The sequence below is a fragment of the Pipistrellus kuhlii genome, unplaced genomic scaffold (genome assembly GCF_014108245.1).
Source record: "Pipistrellus kuhlii isolate mPipKuh1 unplaced genomic scaffold, mPipKuh1.p scaffold_m20_p_52, whole genome shotgun sequence".
NCBI lineage: Eukaryota > Metazoa > Chordata > Mammalia > Chiroptera > Vespertilionidae > Pipistrellus > Pipistrellus kuhlii.
The window spans coordinates 2,045,754-2,064,698 of record NW_023425554.1 but is presented as its reverse complement, the minus strand read 5'-3'; the positions used below and the strand labels follow the sequence as shown (position 1 = coordinate 2,064,698).

The window sequence follows — 18,945 nt, the reverse complement described above, 5'->3', positions numbered from 1 at the left end:
GGACCTGAGGCTTCTGCTGGGATTTCCCGCCTTTGTACCACTTGTGCAAATTCTACTTCTAAGAAACCCAACAGGAGACAAATTTTTTTTTTGAGGGGGGGCACAGTGAGGAGGAAGAAGGAGATGAAGGAAAGAAGAAGGAAGTCAGGAAGTCAGAGAAGTTAAAAGCCAGCCCACTCCCCTCCCCCACCCACTCCCCGTCCCCATTTTCTGGAAAATGACATGAGCCAGGTGCTCTAGACAGACAAAAGCAAGGCAGCATTAGACGGCGTCCCAGGTGTTTACCTTTGGAATGATCTGCTTTTGTTTGGTACCTTTACTTTTCCTGTCAAAAATATTAAAAATGGTTTTGTGAAAAGAAGGAACATGGGGTCTGGATCTGGGTTAGTTCAGCAAGTCACGCCTGGCGGGTTAGATGGGAGTGAGAGCAGAGTCAAGAAGCACAAGTGCAACGAGGCCTCTCCCAGGACCAGGCGGTGCTTCTGCTGCGCTCTGCACGCTGGCTTCCCCGGGGGACAGGAGCATCGATTGGGGGCCCCCCGGATGATAGGGAGCAGGAGAGGCGGGCTGGTCGTCCACACGGCAGAGCATGCATCTGCACAGGGCCGGTTACGGGGACCTCACAAAGTGATGGGGACCCTCCGGGAAGAGCTTTGAGGAACTCTGCAAGGCTCCGATGCCCACCAGGTGTCCCAGCTCTATTTGCTACATGTTGGCAAGCCGGAAGCAGGCCCAAAGAAGCCCTCTGGACCTCCCACCCTGCAGAGCACCGAAACGGCCTGGGAGGGGCGCCATTTGGACTTGTGCTGGCGTAAAGTTAAGAATGAAAGCCGATCTTTTGGCGGAGGAAGGAGGGATGGCCCCCACATTGTTGGACACTATGGGAACAAAAGAAACATTAAAAAAAAAATTTTTTTTTACAGCCAGCCGAGGAGGCGGGGCCATCTGCACAATGCATGGCTGTGAGGGTCTGTGTGTGTCAGGTTTCATCCTAATCTCCATGGGGTGGAATGAGGCTCATAAAAACAGATTTGGAAACTGGCTGCCCTGTGGGCACTAGCTGCGCTCTCAGCTGGCCCCCAACTGTGCCCCTGGTGCTGTGGGCATGAGGATCCTCAGCCCTGCTCTGCAGACCAAGGCTGCGTGCCTGAAGCGCTCAGGCCAGGTGTGAGCAGGAGGGGGCCCAGGCCTAATTTATGTGGCTTCTGGGTCCTTCCTACCACATTGCACTCCCGGCCACAAAACCACATGCCCGGCTTCTGACAGCTTTTTTGTGAGCTCAGTGGCAAGGGGTATGGAAGCAGGCCTTGTCCTGCGTGTCTGGGGGGAGAGACTTAGACTGGCGCGTTCCTGTGAAGCTGTGCAAGACACGAGGGAGTTGGTGGGGGGTTTGGCCACAGCAGACACTAGGGTGGGCGTATTACAAGGGCCACTGAGCTGAGCAACTGCTGGTTTGAGAATGGAACCGCAAGACAGCGCAGCGTTTGCAGCAGCTGATGCAGCGTTATGGGCCCCGGGAGCAGGGAGGCGGTTGTTGCACTTGTGGGGGTGACACCCGCAGCCTTGGGGGACTCACAGGATGAAGGTGCGGGGTTTCTGGAGCCGACTGAGGGACTGGAGGAGCCTACGGGGATCCTCACCCTGCCAGGGCAATCCTTTGATGGTCTTGATGATTTGGTCATGCAAATCACTGAGAGCGAAGGGGGACGGGGGCACAGTGACAGAAAGGAAACCAAGTTAGAGCAGTGAGTACCCCACCTCGGGGTCCCTGGCATGGTCGGGACTGTCCCCAGGCCACTGGAGCCAAAACATGCAGCCGGGGGAGCCTGCTCACTGCTTCCTCTCCCCGTAACACCAAGAAGGTGGCAGGAGTCAGCCAGGAGTGGCCCCCACCCCAAAGAGGCTCTCCTTCCTCTGAGGAGCTGAGGCCACTTCCAGCTCAACGGTTTCTCCTATAATTGAAAAAGTCCTCATACTGAAGAGCCTTCCAGAATCTGCAAAAGGCATCAGGGACTAGAAGGGGGCTTCTCGAGGGAAGCAGATTAGTTTCTCTCGATGTTTCTGTGGCCACATGATAGCTTCCTTGTTGCCTTCAAAAGAGGCCTGAGGAAGAATAAGCTGAAATTCACACAGGGGTTCTCAGCCAGAGCGGTACTGTCCCATGTCCTCCCTACCAGGGGACATTAGGGGGTAAGTAGGGAGAGGCCATCCCTCTACATACATACGGCAGCCACCACCACAGAGTGAGCAGTGCAGAGCAGAGGGCGGGAAACCCTGGCTGCGGATCTTTACCCCAAAGAGTTCAATCTTATCAGCTTCGTTTTGTTCAGAGACTGTGGGTTCAGGTTCAGATCTGAGAGTATGTTCTAGGCCAGTGGCCGGCAAACTCATTAGTCAACAGAGCCAAATATCAATAGTACAACGATTGAAATTCCTTTGGGGAGCTAAATTTTTTAAACTTAAACTTCTTCTAACGCCACTTCTTCAAAATAGACTCGCCCAGGCCATGCTATTTTGTGGAAGAGCCACGCTCAAGGGGCCAAAGAGCCGCATGTGGCTCGCGAGCCGCAGTTTGCCGACCACGGTTCTAGGCCCAAACTCTGGCACCGGCATGTGACGATGAGAACAACTTAGAGGGAAAAACCTAGTGCTCTGAAAAAAAGGTATTTGTGAAGGACGTCTAGACGACAAATGTCTGTGACGGAACGCTGGAAGTGAGGAAGCACTGACCACAGAACGAAGACGGGAGGTTCCGGTTTTTGATTGTTTTGTTTTTGCTTTAAAGTCCTTATTCCAGCTATTTCAGATGCATGTTTAAGCTCTGGGCAGTTGGCCTGGGAAGACCCCGACCGGCAGCCCCTCGTGTGCTCCATGCACCGTGCCCGGCTGGATGGCCTCACTTACCTCTGTCCCCTCGCCCTCCAGGGAGGCACGGAGGGCACAGACAACAGAGCGGTCACATTCACTCCCACATCCCGGGCAGTCAGTGCAGCGGCCGGGATTCTGGACAAGGCCGTGACTTCCACCCGGAGCCCCCTAAATTGATTCAGTATGGTGCGCGTGCCTCTCCCCTGGCCCTGGACGCTGCACGGAGAGCCTAGGGTCCAGCTCCTCTGTTGTGCCTCCCTGGTCTTGGGTTCGAAGGCCCTCGCTCTACTTACTTCTTGCTTTCATAGAAAGCAAAGATGTCCTCAAAAGCGTTAATATCGAACTCCTCAGAGCCGTCAATTGAGAAATCTAGCATTGAGCAGCTGAAAGGGAGAGTCTGTATAAACTAAAGCACTCCAGGGCGGGACCCACAGCCCAGGGCGACCTGTCAGTCTTTGCAGGAAAACAAACAGACAAACCAACCAAACAAAAAATACCTTATAAGCCAAGGGGGGAGGGGAATGCAATTTTTATCTTATCCTCTTTTGGATAAAAAGGCCCATTTAAAAATGCACCTTTTTAAAAGCAGGAAAACGACACACTATGCTTTTAGACAAATGACATTCAGTCACTTACCCAGTTGCTAGTTCTACCTTTACACACACACTTTTACGCATCTTGTAAAGTTATTACAGAGGGCACAAAAATAAAATAACATTTTGATGTTCGAAATGTAGTGGCTCACTCCTTGGGGATTGATGTTCAGGGACTTGGCTGCCCCAGAGCCTTGGCCCCTGCTGCCCGCTGCTGGCATACCCTGCCTGGCCTGTCTGGCTACACTGCTCCCTCCTCTGGCTTTGTCGCTGCCTCAGTCATATGTCCGGTATGGCCTTCTCTGCTCCACCTTCCGGGGAGCACATGCCTGATCACTTTTATGCTTAGTACCGACTGGGGTATGTGAAGGGCCCTCCGTCATTCCCAAGTGGCCACAAAATAGCCCACCTCATCTCACGTGCAGAAAAGAGGTAGCGGCGTTTCTGACTGAATGCAGTATTTTAGCATCTGCTCTCAGGACACCCTGGCCAGGCTGCGGGAGGAAGTGCTCTGAAATCAAGCCTGTGGATCCGAGGGACCAGTGGCTCCTTGGCCCCACCCACCAGCTGGCACAACCCGACCGTGGGAAGGACCCTTTGCAAACTGAGCCATCTCAACTCTTCCTAAAGCAGGAGGCCTGGGTGCAGAAAAGTGGCGGCCAGGTGCCGTTTGCTTCGGGGTCTCTTTGGTTCAAGCAGTTGCTGGGTAAGGTCAATCCCAACCTGGGTTCAGGGTGTGGGGTTTCTGGAACCGTCTTAAACAACGCGGCGGTCTACCAGCTTTGGTTGGGACAAATCAAGGTCATGCTCACCGGTACAGCTTTTCTGAGGGGGTGACGGCTCCTCTCTGCAGCTCCCCCAGGTGACTTCGGGGGCCAGGGCTGCACAGGTCTGCTGGGGACACAGATAAGAAAGGAGTTGGGGATGTGGGGTTGCCTGGAGCTTGAAGGCCTTTGTCTTTGTCAGAAGGCTGAGGTCCTGACCTGAACTCATTTTAAAACAACAGCCTGATACTTGAATGTGGGCAGAGTAGGGAACTGTGAAGTGTCTGATCTCCAAATAGCAACCATTTAATCCTATTTCTCATAAAGGCCTGGAGCTTTGGGTCCTTTTAATCGACGCCCTTCATAAAACGGAGACCCAAGGCTGGTGTCTAGAGCCCCGTGGCCCTGAGGGAGGCCCAGGTTGTCACAGGAAAGCAGGGAAAGGGATGATGTGAAATTATGCACCTGGAGAGTTTCCGTTTGGGATGACGAAAGAGCTCTGGAACCAGGCGGTGGTTGCACAACATTGTGAAGGTGCGAAATGCCTCTGAAAGGAGCACATTAGAACGGACACGGACCCCTCCTCTTACCTGCAGCATTCTCAGCCCTCTCGGCCCGCAGGCGCCCGGCCTCCCGGAGCACGGCCATGGCGTGGATGGCGGCCCGGAGCATGGCCCAGCGGAACACCGCCACCGGGTCCATGCCGATGAGCTCCCGCACGTAGGAGCTGTCGCTGCCCCGCAGGAGAGCCACGATGTCTGGCCGCATGTAGTCCATGTTCTTCTCCCGGAAGTCCTGGTGGGGAAAGAGGCAGGCAGTCACTCATTGGTGCTAGCACAGAAAAGGCTGGTGAGGACTGGGGACCCATTGTAAGAGAGAGTGGGAGATTCAGGGGCCGGTCTGAGCACCCTACTATCTGGCCCGGAATGAATGAGCTGAAGGGAATGGACCAAGCGAGCACCTGGAGAGAAGGGGCCTCCAGGTCACCCATGTGTTCCCTTTCCCACCTCCGGTCCCGACTCGTACCTTAATCTGATATTTCACCTTCCCTGCGAAGTGCTGGATGATGAATGCTGGCTCCATGATGGGTGTGCCGAGGAAGTACCTGTTGTCTTCGTGCTGCTGTTTGAACTTGGCCAGCAGAGTTTGGCTCGTGGCGTGGGGGAAGCTGGGAAGATTTGAAATTGTGAGCTGTAAGAACGGTGGCTGATCACCGGCTCTGCATGGTAGGCTGCAGGTCCTCTGACACTGAGGTGGGTGGGCAGACAGGCGCTTGGGTTGCCCTGAGTGTTGAGGTTTAGGGCCAGGAACCTGCTGCAGGTATGAAGGGGCCAAGGGCGAAAGGACGCACTCAGGGGTGTGGAGTGAGCTCAGAGCAGGGCAGGGCAGTACGACTGCGGCTTGGACCTACCATGGGCAGCTCCTAGGAGTGATCCCAGGACAGAGTGATCTGGCCTCGGATCCATCTGTACCTGGATGCCGTGTCTTGGAGGGGGTCTTGCCTGGGCTCCCGTTAGAGTAGGGGTGTCAAACTCAATCAGAGAAGGGGCCAAAATCTAAAATCCAGCCTAAATCGCTGGCCGAATGGTTTACTGAACAGTCATAAACTGTCATTGTGATGGAAACGCAGCGGAGTGCAGTGATGACAGCGCGGTGCGGGCCACATTGCAAGGCCTGGCGGGACGGATTTGGCCGGCGGGCCTTGTGTTTGACACATGTGCGTTAGAGGGAGGAGAATGGGAGCAGAATAAGGAACCCACTGTACCTGACTATATGTGCCTCCCAGGAAGGATATGCCACAGCCAGCTTTGGCATGCCCTGCCTGTGCCCACCCTTCCTTCTGCAAACACAGCAGTATAAAATGCCTTTGAATCCCAATGCCTACTGCCTAATGCGGAGGGGTCTTGTTACAGAGGAAGATCCGGTAGCTATGAAGCACATCATTTCTAGGTATGGAAAGTGAGGCGTCTGGATTAATAATACTTTTGTTGTTGTTAATCATTACCTAAGGATATTTCCTCCCCCACTGATTTTTAGAGAGAGTGGAAGGGATGGGGAGAGAAACATCGATGTGAGAGAGACACATCGATTGGTTGCCTCCTGCACGTGCCCTGACTGGGGCCACGGATCCAGCCTGCAACTGAGGTACATGGCCTTGACTGGAATCGAACCTGGGACCCTTTAGACCACAGGTTAATGCTCTAACCACTGAGCAACCATAATGCACTGTTTTAGAAAATCCAAATCAGTATAAAAAAAGAAATCCTTGATAAGCCAAAATGGGCAGATTTTAAACAAAGACCAAAGTGGTCCTGATGGTCCTGGTCTTGCCTCCCACACTTCCCCCACACGCAGGTCTGGGACCATGTAGCTAGCCCTTCCTAGCACCGTGTCCTTCTCTCTCTCTTTTTTAATTGAAACTTTTTTTTTTTTTTTAACAGAGAGGAAGGGAGAGGAATAGAGAGTTAGAAACATTGATGAGAGAGAAACATCGATCAGCTGCCTCTTGCACTCTCCCCACTGGGGATGTGCCCTCAACCAAGGTACATGTCCTTGACCGGAATAGAACCTGGGACCCTTCAATCCCCAGGCTGATGCTCCAGCCACTGAGCCAAACTGGTCAGGGCAACCCCGCCCTTCTCTTATCTGAAGGTTCTCTCTCGAGTTCCAGTGTGAATGAACTGTCTGTCCCCATCCTGATGGGACTTGGTGTGAGGCAGGTGAGCCTAATTTTCCCAGCCCCACAGAGGCCTCAGCAATACACAAAGGCCCAAAAAAGAGGTGCGCTAAAAAGACGTGTCCTGATACTGGGAAGCTATGAATGTGACCTTCTTTGGAAATAGGGTCTTTGTAGATGCAGGCAAATTAAAATGAGACCATGCAGGTGGGCACTAATTCAAATGACTGTGGTCTTTGTAAGAAGAGGAGATGAGGCTGACAGGCAGGAGACGGTGATGTGACCACAGTGGCGGAGGTGGGGGTGATGCAGCCAAATACCAAGGATATTTGGGGCTGCTGGACGCTGGAAAAAGGCAGGAAGGGTTTGCCCCTAGATCCTCTGGAGGGAGTGCGGCCCTGTCGACATCTTGATTTCAGCCCTTTGGTACCGATTTTGGACTTCTGGCCTCTACAACCATGAGAGAATACATTTCTGTTGTCTTAAGCCACCCCTTCTGTGGTCACTTATTATAGCAGCTGCAGGAAACTAATTCAGTAGGTGACTTTTAGTGACTGACTTCAGTGACTGCAGCTGGGTGACCAAGCATGAGGCACCTTATAAATATCTCTTCCAGCCGTCAGTGCATCCTGGACAAGGGGTGCAGGCTCTGCAAAGAGTAGGTGTCTGGGCCCCAGTTCCACATGCTGCCCTTTGCAAGGATGTACCAAGCCCGTTCTCATTTCCTACAATTCTTTTCCAAGAACTCCTGGGTGGGCGTGTTTCAGTTATTGCATGGCTAATATTTTCATGTTGAACAGTACATATATTTCACAAATGTGAGGTCAAGATTTATGGCCAAATGAGTCTGAGAAACTCAGAAGTTCTTGGGATGTTCAGATTTGGGGTAAGGCTCTGGGCGCTGCGGAACCGGACTGAGGGGCTGGGTTTGCGGACACACCGGGACACGGACACTCACTTGCTCTCTTCATCCAGCAGATAGAAGAGGCCGGTGGGCTTCTTGCTGATCAGGTGGATGCAGCCGACGTTGTCCGTGTAGTCAATGTTGTGCCAGGAGATCCCCTCGCTCTGGTACTCCTCCTGCAGTGTTTGGGAGGGGTGTCCGACAAGTTCATTATTCCATGACCAATTTTTACATATAAACATGTTATACAAGGGTGTGCATGTGTTACATATAAACATGTTATACAAAAGTAGGTTTAATGTGAGGGCACTGACCCATTGAGTTAACAAAACTATTGTAATAATCATAACCTGCACGTGTTTTTCCATGAGCAACTGTAAACCGACTTTTGCCCAACCCCGAATTTATGTATGCACGCAAAATCTATATATGGATGTGTAACAGAATACCTATTACTACATCAAGAGAAGTATATTAATAGCTATATAAGATTATTATGTAAGTTAATGATTAGCAACATGAACAGAACACACATTTTCAAAAATCTAGCACAGCAAAGTGTTACACTTATAATCAATTAGGAAATCAGCAAACTTTCTTTATCAAAAGTCAGACTGTAAATATGTTAGGCTGTATGAGGTAGATGGTCTCTCTCAATATCACTCAGTTTTGTTGCTGTAGCTTGAAAGCAGCCAGGAATGCTATGTAAATAAGTGGGTGTGTCCATGTTCGAATAAAGCTTTATTTATAAAAACAGGCAGTGGGGTTGAATTTGACCCCTGGGCTCCTGCTCTGGAATTGTAATGTCTATAATAGCCATATAATGTAAGTGGCCTATGTAACTTCAAATTTACTCATAGTCACATTTTAAAACGTAAAAAGAGTCCTGGCCAGTGTTTCTCAGTGGTCAGAGCATCAACTGGAGCACGAAGGGGGTCTTGGGTTTGATTCCCCATCAAGGGCATGTATTTGGGTTGTAGTTCAATCCTCGGCCCGAGTCAGGATGTGTATGGGAGGGAATCAATCTACGCGTCTCTATCTCTTTGATGTGTGTGTGTGTGTGTGTGTGTGTGTGTGTGTGTCTCCTTCCCTTCCTCTCTCCTTTCTACTCTCTCTAAAGAGCAATGGGAAACATATCCTAGGGTAAGGATTAATATCAACAACAAAAGTAAAAAGAAATTGGTGAAGATAGCTTTAACAATATACTTAATTTAACCCTATATATCCAAATCTTTGCAATTCACTGTGTATTTTGCTCTTTCCGTTCAACTCAATTTGGACCAACAAACATAATAGTAAAATCAGTTAAATAAGTATGTAACCCCATCAGTTCTTCTCCCTGCCAGAATCATCAATATGAGGGGTAATATGTGGGTAAGGATGTCTGAGTATCTAGAATTGAAGACACATAGATTATAAATATTGTTGATTTTTAAGGCAACTCTGTTTTTCTCCCATTAAAGGACTTTCACGGTTGAGCAGAGAGAAGGTGCAAAATTGACCTGTGGCCAAAAACATCCCCGGAAAGTTTGCCTCATCCCAGGCGAGGCAGAATTTTCCCCGGACTTTCCTTTTTTGCAGAAAAACATTCTGGGGCAGGTTTGAGGACAATCCAGGCCCCTAGGGAGATCCCGGGTCTAGCACATCCGGCCCCCCCTGGGCTGGATGGGTGACAATGACACTTCCTTACCTGCTCCAGTTTGAAAATGTGCTGGTTGAAGTAATACTGGAGCTGCTCGTTGGCATAATTGATGCAGAACTGTTCGAAACTGTTCCTCTCGAAGTCCTCAAACCCAAAGATGTCAAGGACCCCGATGGACAAGCACTGGGGGAACAGAGAAAACAGGCGTTACCGGTGGGTCCTCGCTCGGGAGCACCTGTTCTGTCGTGCCCTGAGGGCCCTGTGCTTGGCCGCATGCTCTGCTATTGCTGCCTGGGAACCTGTCACATTTGAACAAGGAGCCCGTGTTTTCATTTGGGCTGGGTCCCGAGAATTGCATTCTGTCCTGTTCGCTGGGCTGGGAGGAACTGGCCACTTGCCTGACACTGGCTACAGCCACTGTGGCTCCCGATGTCACACCTGTGTGGCAGCAAGGGCATCACCTCCCCCAGCCCAGCTTGGCAGGGCGGTGGGGTGGGGGTGGGGCACTCACCGAGACAGATTCTTCCATGTCTTTCTTGTTGAGGAGGGCATGGTTAATGCGCAGCACGATCCAGTCGAAGAGGGCACTGTACAGAGACTTGGCCATGGAGTCTCGGGCAGTGATGGCCTGTGCGCACAGGGGAGCATCACACCTTAGCCTGGTGGGCACGGACGCACCACCCCAAGGTCTACACACAGGGGACGTTGAGGCAGTGATTTTATTTTATTATTTTTTGTTAATTTTCACCCGAGGATATTTTTTCTATTGCTTTTTTAGAGTGGAAAAGAGGGAGGGAGGAGGAGAGGTGGAGAGAGAGAAACATCAATGAGAGAGACACATAGATTGGTTGCCTCCCGTACATGCCTCGATCAGGGCTGGGGATCTACCGATCAATTGATCCTGCAACCCAGGTACATGCCCCTGACTGGGAATCGAACCTGAGACCCTTTGGTGCATGGGCTGACACTATAACTGAACAACACTGGCCAGGGCAAGGCAATGATTTTATTGATTTTTTTTTTTTTTTTTTTTTTTAAAGAGAAAGAGGACGAGACAGAAATGTATAGGTGATCCTCCAGTGCACAGGAGGGCACTCAAACAACTGAGCCACACTGGCCACGGCTAAGGCGGTGCTTTTAAGAGGCAGCTCTTTTGACATTTCCCTTATCACTTTGCACACCACCGCCAGCTCAGACAGCCCTGTACACTGAAGCATGAACTGAAAAGGCTTGACCCAGCAGCCTGTGGTTCAGCCAACTCACTTCTCAGAGCTGCTGGGGACGGATGATGCTGGAACGCAGGTTCAAGGAGGCCACCGGGCCAGCCAGCCTGGGAACCAGCCAGGAGGCCCAGCTGGGTTCAAAGCCTGGCCTCTTGCTGTTCTGGGAACATTAAGAGGCCAACATTGTAAAAGTAGTAGTGGCTTTAACAATTTTTCTTAAGGCCTTATGGAGGTCTAATTTACATATAAGAAATTCCGTTTTTTTGTTTTTTTGTTTTTTTAATGTGCTCAGATCTAAACTGTGACTGACAGACTTAGCTGGTTTGGTTCAATGATAGAGCTTAGGCCTCTGGACTGAAGGGTTCCAGGTTCGATTCTGGTCAAGGGCACATGCCTTGGCTGCAGGCTCGATCACCAGTGTGGGGTGTGCAGGAGATGGCCGATTAATGATTCTCTTTCATCATTGACATTTCTCTCTCTCTCTCTCTCTCTCCCTCTCCCTTCCTCTCTGAAATAATAAAAAAAGAAAAAAAAGAAAAAAAGAAATGGGGCCTCTAGAGTCGCAGCCTGGCATCTTTCACATGGTGCCTCGGGAGCAGCCATGCTGCTGGGGTCACAGGAGTCCTGCACACTCCAGGGGACTTCTGCCCCTGGGGGCTCAGACTCCCCATGGTGCTCTTCTGAGATGCCCAAGCAGCCGTCACCAGCAAACAGTCCCTCCTGTGGCTAGGTGCTTTCCTGCTGCTGTCCAAGCGGCAAGCTGCAGTCACATTGCTCTTGAGATAAAAACGCAGGGAAAGACACCACACACATCCAGGCTGGGGCAAAGGCCAGAGAGAAGCACCTTATCAACATTTAGGAATCACATCACATAATGGTTGTAAAGGTCATGCTCTAGCGCTGTGATCGGCCGAGTTTTTCTGCAAAAGGCCCGACAACACACATCAGCCTTTTGGGCCAGAGAAGGTCTTTGTTGCAACTCCTTAGTTCTGTGCTGTAGCAGGAAAGCAGCATGTAAATGAATGAGCATGGCTGCATGCCAATAAAACTTTATTTACAAAAGCAGGCAGTGGGCCGGATTTGGCTGTAGGTCTCACTTCCTCTGCTGGTGAGAACCAGCCAGCATGCCCATGAAGCAGCAGGAACACAGAGATGAACACACAGGGCCCACATTCTGACTATCAGGCTGCAGTCTGATGTCTAAGCTGGTCTGCGCTGAACCGGAGGCACCACAAGGGTTCCGTGTGCCACTATGCAGGAGAGCGATCACCATGCTGGCTGTTCCCAAAGGACCCCCCCTCACCTGTTTGGGGACCCGATGCCTCTGAAAGCCCAGGGCAGTGCTCACCTCGCTGAGACTGTAGGGAAGGATGAGCTTGTCGTTGGCGGTCACTGTTTTTCTTTTGGTCAGGACCTCCACCAGGATTTCTCGCTTCACCTGTTTCAAGGACAAGGAGGGAGGTAAAGGGAGGGTGGGGGTAAAGAACTTGTCCAGTGGGTTCTTGTGTCACTGAGACAAGGCCTGAAGCATGAGGAAGATCAGAGAAGGACCCCCAGGGGCTGTGCCAGGAAGTGGGCCCGAAGCCCACCCTCAGGGCTGCCAACCCATTATGCTCAGTGCATTTCAGAATGGTCGCCCTCACAGGCTTGCTCAGCACCCTTGATGACAGCCCTGGGTGCATGGCTGCACAGCCTGGGTGTCACCGTGGGCCTCAGGTTCACTGCTGTCTGGTGACCTGCACTCACAGCTGTTCCAGCCTGTGTGCCGGGCGCCCAGGGCCTTGGCCCTGCCTGCCTGCCGAGCCCCCTCAAGCCAGCAGCAGTCTACGAGTAGGAACTGGGGAAGCTGCCCTGATCCCCCCATACGTGCTCTTTACTCCTCCCCTGAACACAACAGAAGCCAGAAAGGGAACACGAAACGCTTAGAAAACAGGAAGACTGAGGGCAGGGCTTCTCAGCCTTGGAGCCACTGACCCTAGAAGCTGTATCGTTCTCTGCTGTGGGGTGGCCACCCTAAGCATTATATGATGTCAAGCAGCACCCATGGTCTTTGCCCACTAGATGCCAGTAGCTCCTGAGATGTGACAACCAAAAATGCCTCCAAAGACTGGGGTTGAGAACCAGGGAACAAGGGGATGGCGGGTCCGATGAGAAAACGACCTCGCTGATCAAACTATGGTTTTTAAAGGGCCTTTTGCATGAGGAGCTGAGGTGGGAGGTGTCTCTGTCCAGGGGGAGGCCCTTGGAAATGAGGAAGGGCTTTGCAGAGACGGTGTGAGGAAGCAGGCGCAGGCCTTGGTTTACAGAAGCACAGCCAACGCAGGAAGTTCTGGGTCCTCCGAGGCCACAGGCCCGGAGCTGCCCCAGCACACCCTGCAGTGGCCGAGAACAGGGAGCAGTACCTTCAGAAGCTGTGACAGCGTGTCCAGCACCTCGGGGGGCCCGACCTCCAGGCCTTCGTCTCGGCCTGTGGCTCTCTTCTTGTACGTGACGTTGCCCAGATAGAGGATGGCCGAGAGCACAGAAAAAATCCTGGGAGAGAAAAGGAGGATCGATGGGGGCAGTCTCCACAGTTGTGAGATGACAGAGGCGTCCGGCCAACTGGGCTGAATTTAAACACCATCAAACACGCCAAGTTTGAAAAACATTGAATCCCTTTGTCGGGGACTCTCTCTCTGTTCAATGTGACGTGACAGACAGATATCTCTATTTTTCTTTGTAAGGCGGGGCTAAAAAGTATTCTTATGGTGGCATAGGGTTTACATGCAAAACACTACACAACTCCCAAGTGCAGAGATGAATGACCACAAAAGGTACAGATCCCCGTTAATTAGCACTCAGACCAAGGAATGTAACATTCCTGGTCCTGGAACCACCCAGCTCCACAGAGCTGAATCGTTGTTGTGAAATCTAACACCATCCATGAACCTAATGTCCAGGAAACCATCGTATGTACTTGTATCTGGCCTGTCACTGAAAAACGATATTTAGTGCTGCACAAAGTCTTGGTTTGTTCACTCTCAGTGCTACCTCAGCCTCGGCCCCGAGGGCACCAGGGGCCAGACTATTCTTCGCTGGGGATGGAGGGTGTCCTGGACGCTATGTGGAACTGAGCAGCACCCCTCGCTCATGCAGTGTGACAACTAAGTATGTCTCCAGACAGGGGCCCCCTGGGGACAGAGTCGGCATCTCCAGTGGCAAACCACTCCTGTGTGGAGTCGTCCAAGAGTTGGCAAACTTGGGCCCATTTCTGTATGGCCCCTGAGCTAAGTTTTTGGTTTGGTTTCTAGATGGTTATTAAAAAGCAAAATGAAGTGCAGAGAAAAAGAACATGTAACAGAGACCATCTGGCTCAGGAAGCAGAAAATATTTACTCTTTGGCCCTCTCCAGAAAGTTTGCTGACCCTTGCATGGATAGACTGACATTTATTTATTTAATCTGTTGGTGGGCATTTTGGGAGGGGAGCGGGGGGCGGTTTCCAGGCTTTGGGGCTGTTACAAAGGAGGCTGTTGTGTGCACCCATGTGCGTGTCTTTGGGCAGGCAAATGTACACGTTTTGTTGTGTATACACAGCTGTAGCAGAAAACAGCCAAATGGCTTTCCAAAGCGGTTGGCCCAGTTTGCACTCCCCCAGCAGTGAGGTGTCTTGCTGGATATACTGGCAGATGTGGAGAGTCCCCTGTGTCCCTTTCAAATATGAGAACATTTTTAATGGAGTAAAACACACATCATATAACACTTACCATTGTCGCCATTTTTAAGGTACTGTTTGTTGGGCAAAAGCCCCTGTGGTTTTAACTGGCATCTCCGAATGACTAATGATGAGAGTCCCTTCCTGTGTGCTTACTGTCATGGGGCTATCCCCCTTCCTGCAGCTCCCCGTGGGAGTGCCAATCAGATCTCAGAGAGTGACCGGCGTGATCCGGGTGTGCCCCTGCGGAGACGGTGGGACGGTGGGCAGCCCACTTACTGTTTCTTGGTGGCAGGAAGGAAGCCCACCATCTCCATGGCCTGCTTGAGCCTTTCAAAGTCATGTTTCAGTTCTTCTCCGTCTTCGATCTTCAAGTTATGCTAAAAAACAAAGTCAGGGACACTGGGTATTTCTGGGTCAGAGCGGGCGGCGGCGTGTGGGAACGGTTTTGGCCGGGACGGATGGGGCAGGGCCCAGGACATAGGCAATGAATGGGCTCCTTTATGCCGCCTCCTGTGGGCCTCCTTGGAGCCGGTCTGGGGGCCGGAGAGGGCCAAGGCGGGCGGCCTCTGACCTGGCGGCGCGTAAACAGCCTTCGGGAACAGAGGCGGTGTTTGTGGCCAGGGCTCGGTGTTTACCTGGTTGAGGTAGAAATAATCTTCAGGCTGTTTGAGCTGAAATTCTTGTCGCTCTTCCTCGCTGACACCAAGTAACAAATAATAAAACACGTGGTAGTTTCTGCAGGTCAAAATTCAGGGGAAAAAGTCATTTTTTTGGAAGCCAAGCAACAGTAACTCCTCAAAACCACTACTCATGTTGCTTTGGAGAACCCCTCCCCCACGGGAGGGAAACAGCACCTCAAATATATTGTCTCAATTTAAGACAAATTCTTAGTATGTCTTAAAACACACACAAAAAACAACTGTCCCCCTTGCTCACTCTCCCAGGAGCATTCCTGCGCCTTCCCTTTACCTCCCTTCTCCAGCTTCTCTTCCTTTCCTCCTCTCCCTTCTCCTTCCCCCAGGCACTTTACCATGAGCTTCCTCACTCCCAAACTCCTAGGGCCCTTGCTTTGCCCCCATAACTAATTTCCTCAGTCCATCTCTTGTACCCCTGTGATTTTACCAAATACGTGTTCTCTTACCAAACAAACAAACAAAAAAACCCTCCCAGAACATGAGCTTCTGGGGGGGCGGGGTGGGAAGGAGGATGGTGCGCTAGCGGAGGGTGTGTCTCCCTCACAGGTCAAGGAGAGATGCCTCTAACCTAACCACAGGGGTAAAAGCCCCGGGAGGCACAGAAATAAGCACAAAAGGTGACTTGGGAGGTATGAGCACAAGGCTGGGGCCACACAGCAGGGAGTGGTGCCTGGCCTCCTGGGAGAGCCTGATCTCAGGACGTCTGCTTCTCTCCTCTGGGGAAGGCAGAGGCAGAGGCGCAGGGAGGAGATGGCCTACCTCTCATCCTTCTCCTGGGAGACCAGACGAGACTTTTCAAGCAGGTATTTTTCAACAACAGCTCTGTCATGAAAGGAAAAAGAGTAAATCATTCCATTTAATTATCTCCTTAAAAAACTAGAGTCATTTGTTACCCGTGACAAAGCCAGCTGTGCATTAACTTCCTTGAACACAAAACATCCACAGGTATGTAGATATAATCATCCTAAATGTAAATACAATCCCACTGAATGTTGTAAATCAATCTAAACGTCGCAAAAGCAATTGTCCTAAATGTTGCCTTGCCCTATCACCACTATCTATAAAAATAAAGATTCGGCCGAAGCGGGTTTGGCTCAGTGGTCTGCGGACTGAAAGGTCCCGGATTCGATTCCGGTCAAGGGCATGTACCTTGGTTGCGGGCACATCCCCTGTGGGGGGCGTGCAGGAGGCAGCTGGTTGATGTTTCTCTCTCATCGACGTTTCTAGCTCTCTATCGCTCTCCCTTTCTCTGTTAAAAATCAATAAAGTATATTTAAAAAAAAAAAAAAAAGATTGGGCCCTAGCCGGTCTGGCTCAGTGGATAGAGCTCTGGCCTGCGGACCGAAGGGTCCCGGGTTCGATTCTGATCAAGGGCAGGTACCTTGGTTGCAGAGTCCTCCCCAGCCCGAGCCCTGGTCAGGGCTTGTGCAGGAGGCAACCAATCAATGTGTTTCTCTGACATCAATGTTTCTGTCTTTCCCTCTCTCTTCCACCACTCTCCCTAAAAGTCAATGGAAAAATATCCTCAGGTGAGGATTAACAAAAAAGAAAAGAAAAAGAAGCTGAAACCGGTTTGGCTCAGTGGATAGTGTCGACCTGCGAACTGAAAGGTCCAAGGTTCAATTCTGGTCAAGGGCATGCACCTTGGTTGTGGGCACATCCCCAGTAGGGGGTGTGCAAGAGGCAGCTGATTGATGATTCTCTCTCATCAATGTTTCTAACTCTCCCTCTCTTCCTTGCTGTAAAAAAAAAAAAATCAATAAAATATATTAAAAAAAAAAAAAAAAAAAAAAGGAACTTGGGCCAGCCACTTCTCCCCAGAACAGATCACAGAAGCCCAGTGGCATCATGGGGAACCTTCCTCCCAGGAGGCGGGGACTGGAGTGATTGCACCCATGTGATCCTGGATGTTTTAGGAAGCTCTTCCCTGGCAATTAAATGTTTCTCCAACTGATAATCTAAATGCAAGATAATAACAAATTTATTGTTCTATTCTTTTTACAGCTATATTGAATAAATGGTACACAAAGTGTACAATGTGATATGTTTTGGCTGGGTCCTTTCCTAATCCATATCCTTATTTATTTATTTTTAAATTTTCACCCCAGGATATGTTTTTATTACTTTTTTATTTTATAGAGAGAGGAGCAGGGGAGGGGGAGTGGAGAGTGAGCAAAAAAGCAACATCCATGCGAGAGAAACATCAATTGTATGTGCTTGCAAGTGAGGTATGTGACCTGACCAGGAATGAATCCCACAACCAGGATGATGCTCCAACCAAATGAGCCCCAGGGCCCACATAATTTTAAAACAGCTTTATCAAGAGTAATCGATGCACAATGAACTTAAAGTGTGCAATTTGATGCATTGTGTCATATGCAAACACCCATGAAACCCACCTCCATGATCAAGAGAGTGAACACATCCACCACCCAGAAACATTTCCTCAGCCCCTGTATCATTCCTCTCCACTCCTCATCCCCAAGCAGCCACCGACCAGCCCCTCTTTAGATTAGTTGGGATTTTCTAGAATTTTAAAGAAAGAGAATCATTCAGTATGTATACTGTGTCTGACTTCTCTCACTCAGCCTAATGATTCTGAGGCTGAGTCGCACTGTAGCATGCTGTAGAACTTATTTCCTACTATGGCTGAATAAGAGTTTGCATACGTGGACACACCACATTTTGTTACCCATTTATCAGTTGATGGACATCTGAGGGACATGGGCCCATGAGGCTATGTGGGTGCCGTGGCAGGGACCGGGCACCCCTACAGCCACACTATCAACACTAAGAGTAGTGATGGCAAACGTGCCAGGCACTGTTTCATAGGATTCAACACAGTGAGTCCTCCCATCCCTTTGGGGTGGGCACTGAGGCTCCTGTTAATGAACGAGGTACTAAAATAGGAGAGGCTACACGCTGTTGGGGACCCCACAGGAGGGAGGTGGCCCAGCTGGGACCTGAGCCTGGCATGGGCCCTGCTGCCTCCACACCCACTGGGGTCAGAGGGGCCTGTCTCTCACGGGATCCACTGTCACCAAGTAAGGGAGCCGGGTGGGTGTATGGGCCAACTTCATCGGAGCCCGTCCTCTCCGTACAGGAGAGGCAGCTGGTGCCCCGGGGTGGCAGGGCCTGGCCCCTGGGTCCATCACTTGCTGGATCAGCTGGCCTGTCTCTCCAGGATGGCAGCCGTCCGTGTGCAGCCTTGAACAAGACGCACGCCCACTCCATGCACAAGTGGGTTTCCAAGGGCGTGGCCTGTGTTCTCTCTTCTTTCAAACCCACATTTTCTTCTATTCCTGCCCCTGGCTAGTAACTATTTTAGTTAGCAGCAGTTTGTTTTCATGGCAAGGGAGACGGCTCTGGTTCCAGAATCAGACTGCTGTTGGAATTTCAACCTGTGGCCAATTTCCCGGACTGTGTCAGCAGATGGGGGAGAGTGGCAACCCCTCCCAGCAGGGAGCTGTCAACTCACTGACAACAGCCTCTTTCTTCTTCTTTTTTTGTTAATCCTCCCTGGAGGATATCTTTCCATTGATTTTTAGAGAGAGTGTAAGAGGGAAAGACAGAGAGAGACATCGATTGATTAACTGCCTCCTGCAAAGCACCTCGACAAGGGTCAGGGCTGGGGAGGAGCCTGCAACCAAGATACGTGCCCTTGACTGAAATCGAACCCAGGACCCTTCTGTCCACAGGCCGACGCTCTATCCACTAAGCAAACCAGATAGGGCAGCCTCTTTCTTCTTCTGATCACCTTGGAGACCCAGGTACCTGTGGCGGTTAGTAGGTAGCCAGGAATCCCTTGGCACTGAGGCCTTGAACCCACAGGAAGGCTAGGTCTTACAAACGGGAGAACTGGGGGAAGGCTTGGACTGCCCTTG

The 18,945-nt window shown here is 50.9% G+C and overlaps 1 protein-coding gene across 12 annotated transcripts in view; it reads right to left on the bottom strand.

Moving 5' to 3' along the window:
• The window catches only part of MYO9B (myosin IXB), an 89,703-nt gene that overhangs the window by 21,855 nt on the left and 48,903 nt on the right, over window positions 1-18,945 (bottom strand). For 5 of the 12 annotated variants that reach the window (XM_036416014.2, XM_045573585.1, XM_036416015.2 and 2 more), the window contains exons 4-17: window positions 15,821-15,883; window positions 15,002-15,101; window positions 14,643-14,743; window positions 13,074-13,203; window positions 12,020-12,109; window positions 9,960-10,076; window positions 9,497-9,631; window positions 7,861-7,982; window positions 5,252-5,393; window positions 4,816-5,020; window positions 4,274-4,355; window positions 3,162-3,251; window positions 1,577-1,690; window positions 286-325 (exon numbers count right to left, since the gene is read on the bottom strand). In XM_036416014.2, the coding sequence (XP_036271907.1) occupies window positions 286-325; window positions 1,577-1,690; window positions 3,162-3,251; window positions 4,274-4,355; window positions 4,816-5,020; window positions 5,252-5,393; window positions 7,861-7,982; window positions 9,497-9,631; window positions 9,960-10,076; window positions 12,020-12,109; window positions 13,074-13,203; window positions 14,643-14,743; window positions 15,002-15,101; window positions 15,821-15,883 (1,531 nt within the window). The remainder of the gene's footprint in view (window positions 1-285; window positions 326-1,576; window positions 1,691-3,161; window positions 3,252-4,273; window positions 4,356-4,815; window positions 5,021-5,251; window positions 5,394-7,860; window positions 7,983-9,496; window positions 9,632-9,959; window positions 10,077-12,019; window positions 12,110-13,073; window positions 13,204-14,642; window positions 14,744-15,001; window positions 15,102-15,820; window positions 15,884-18,945) is intronic. The other 7 variants (XM_045573581.1, XM_045573587.1, XM_045573578.1 and 4 more) reach the window with 6 other exon arrangements.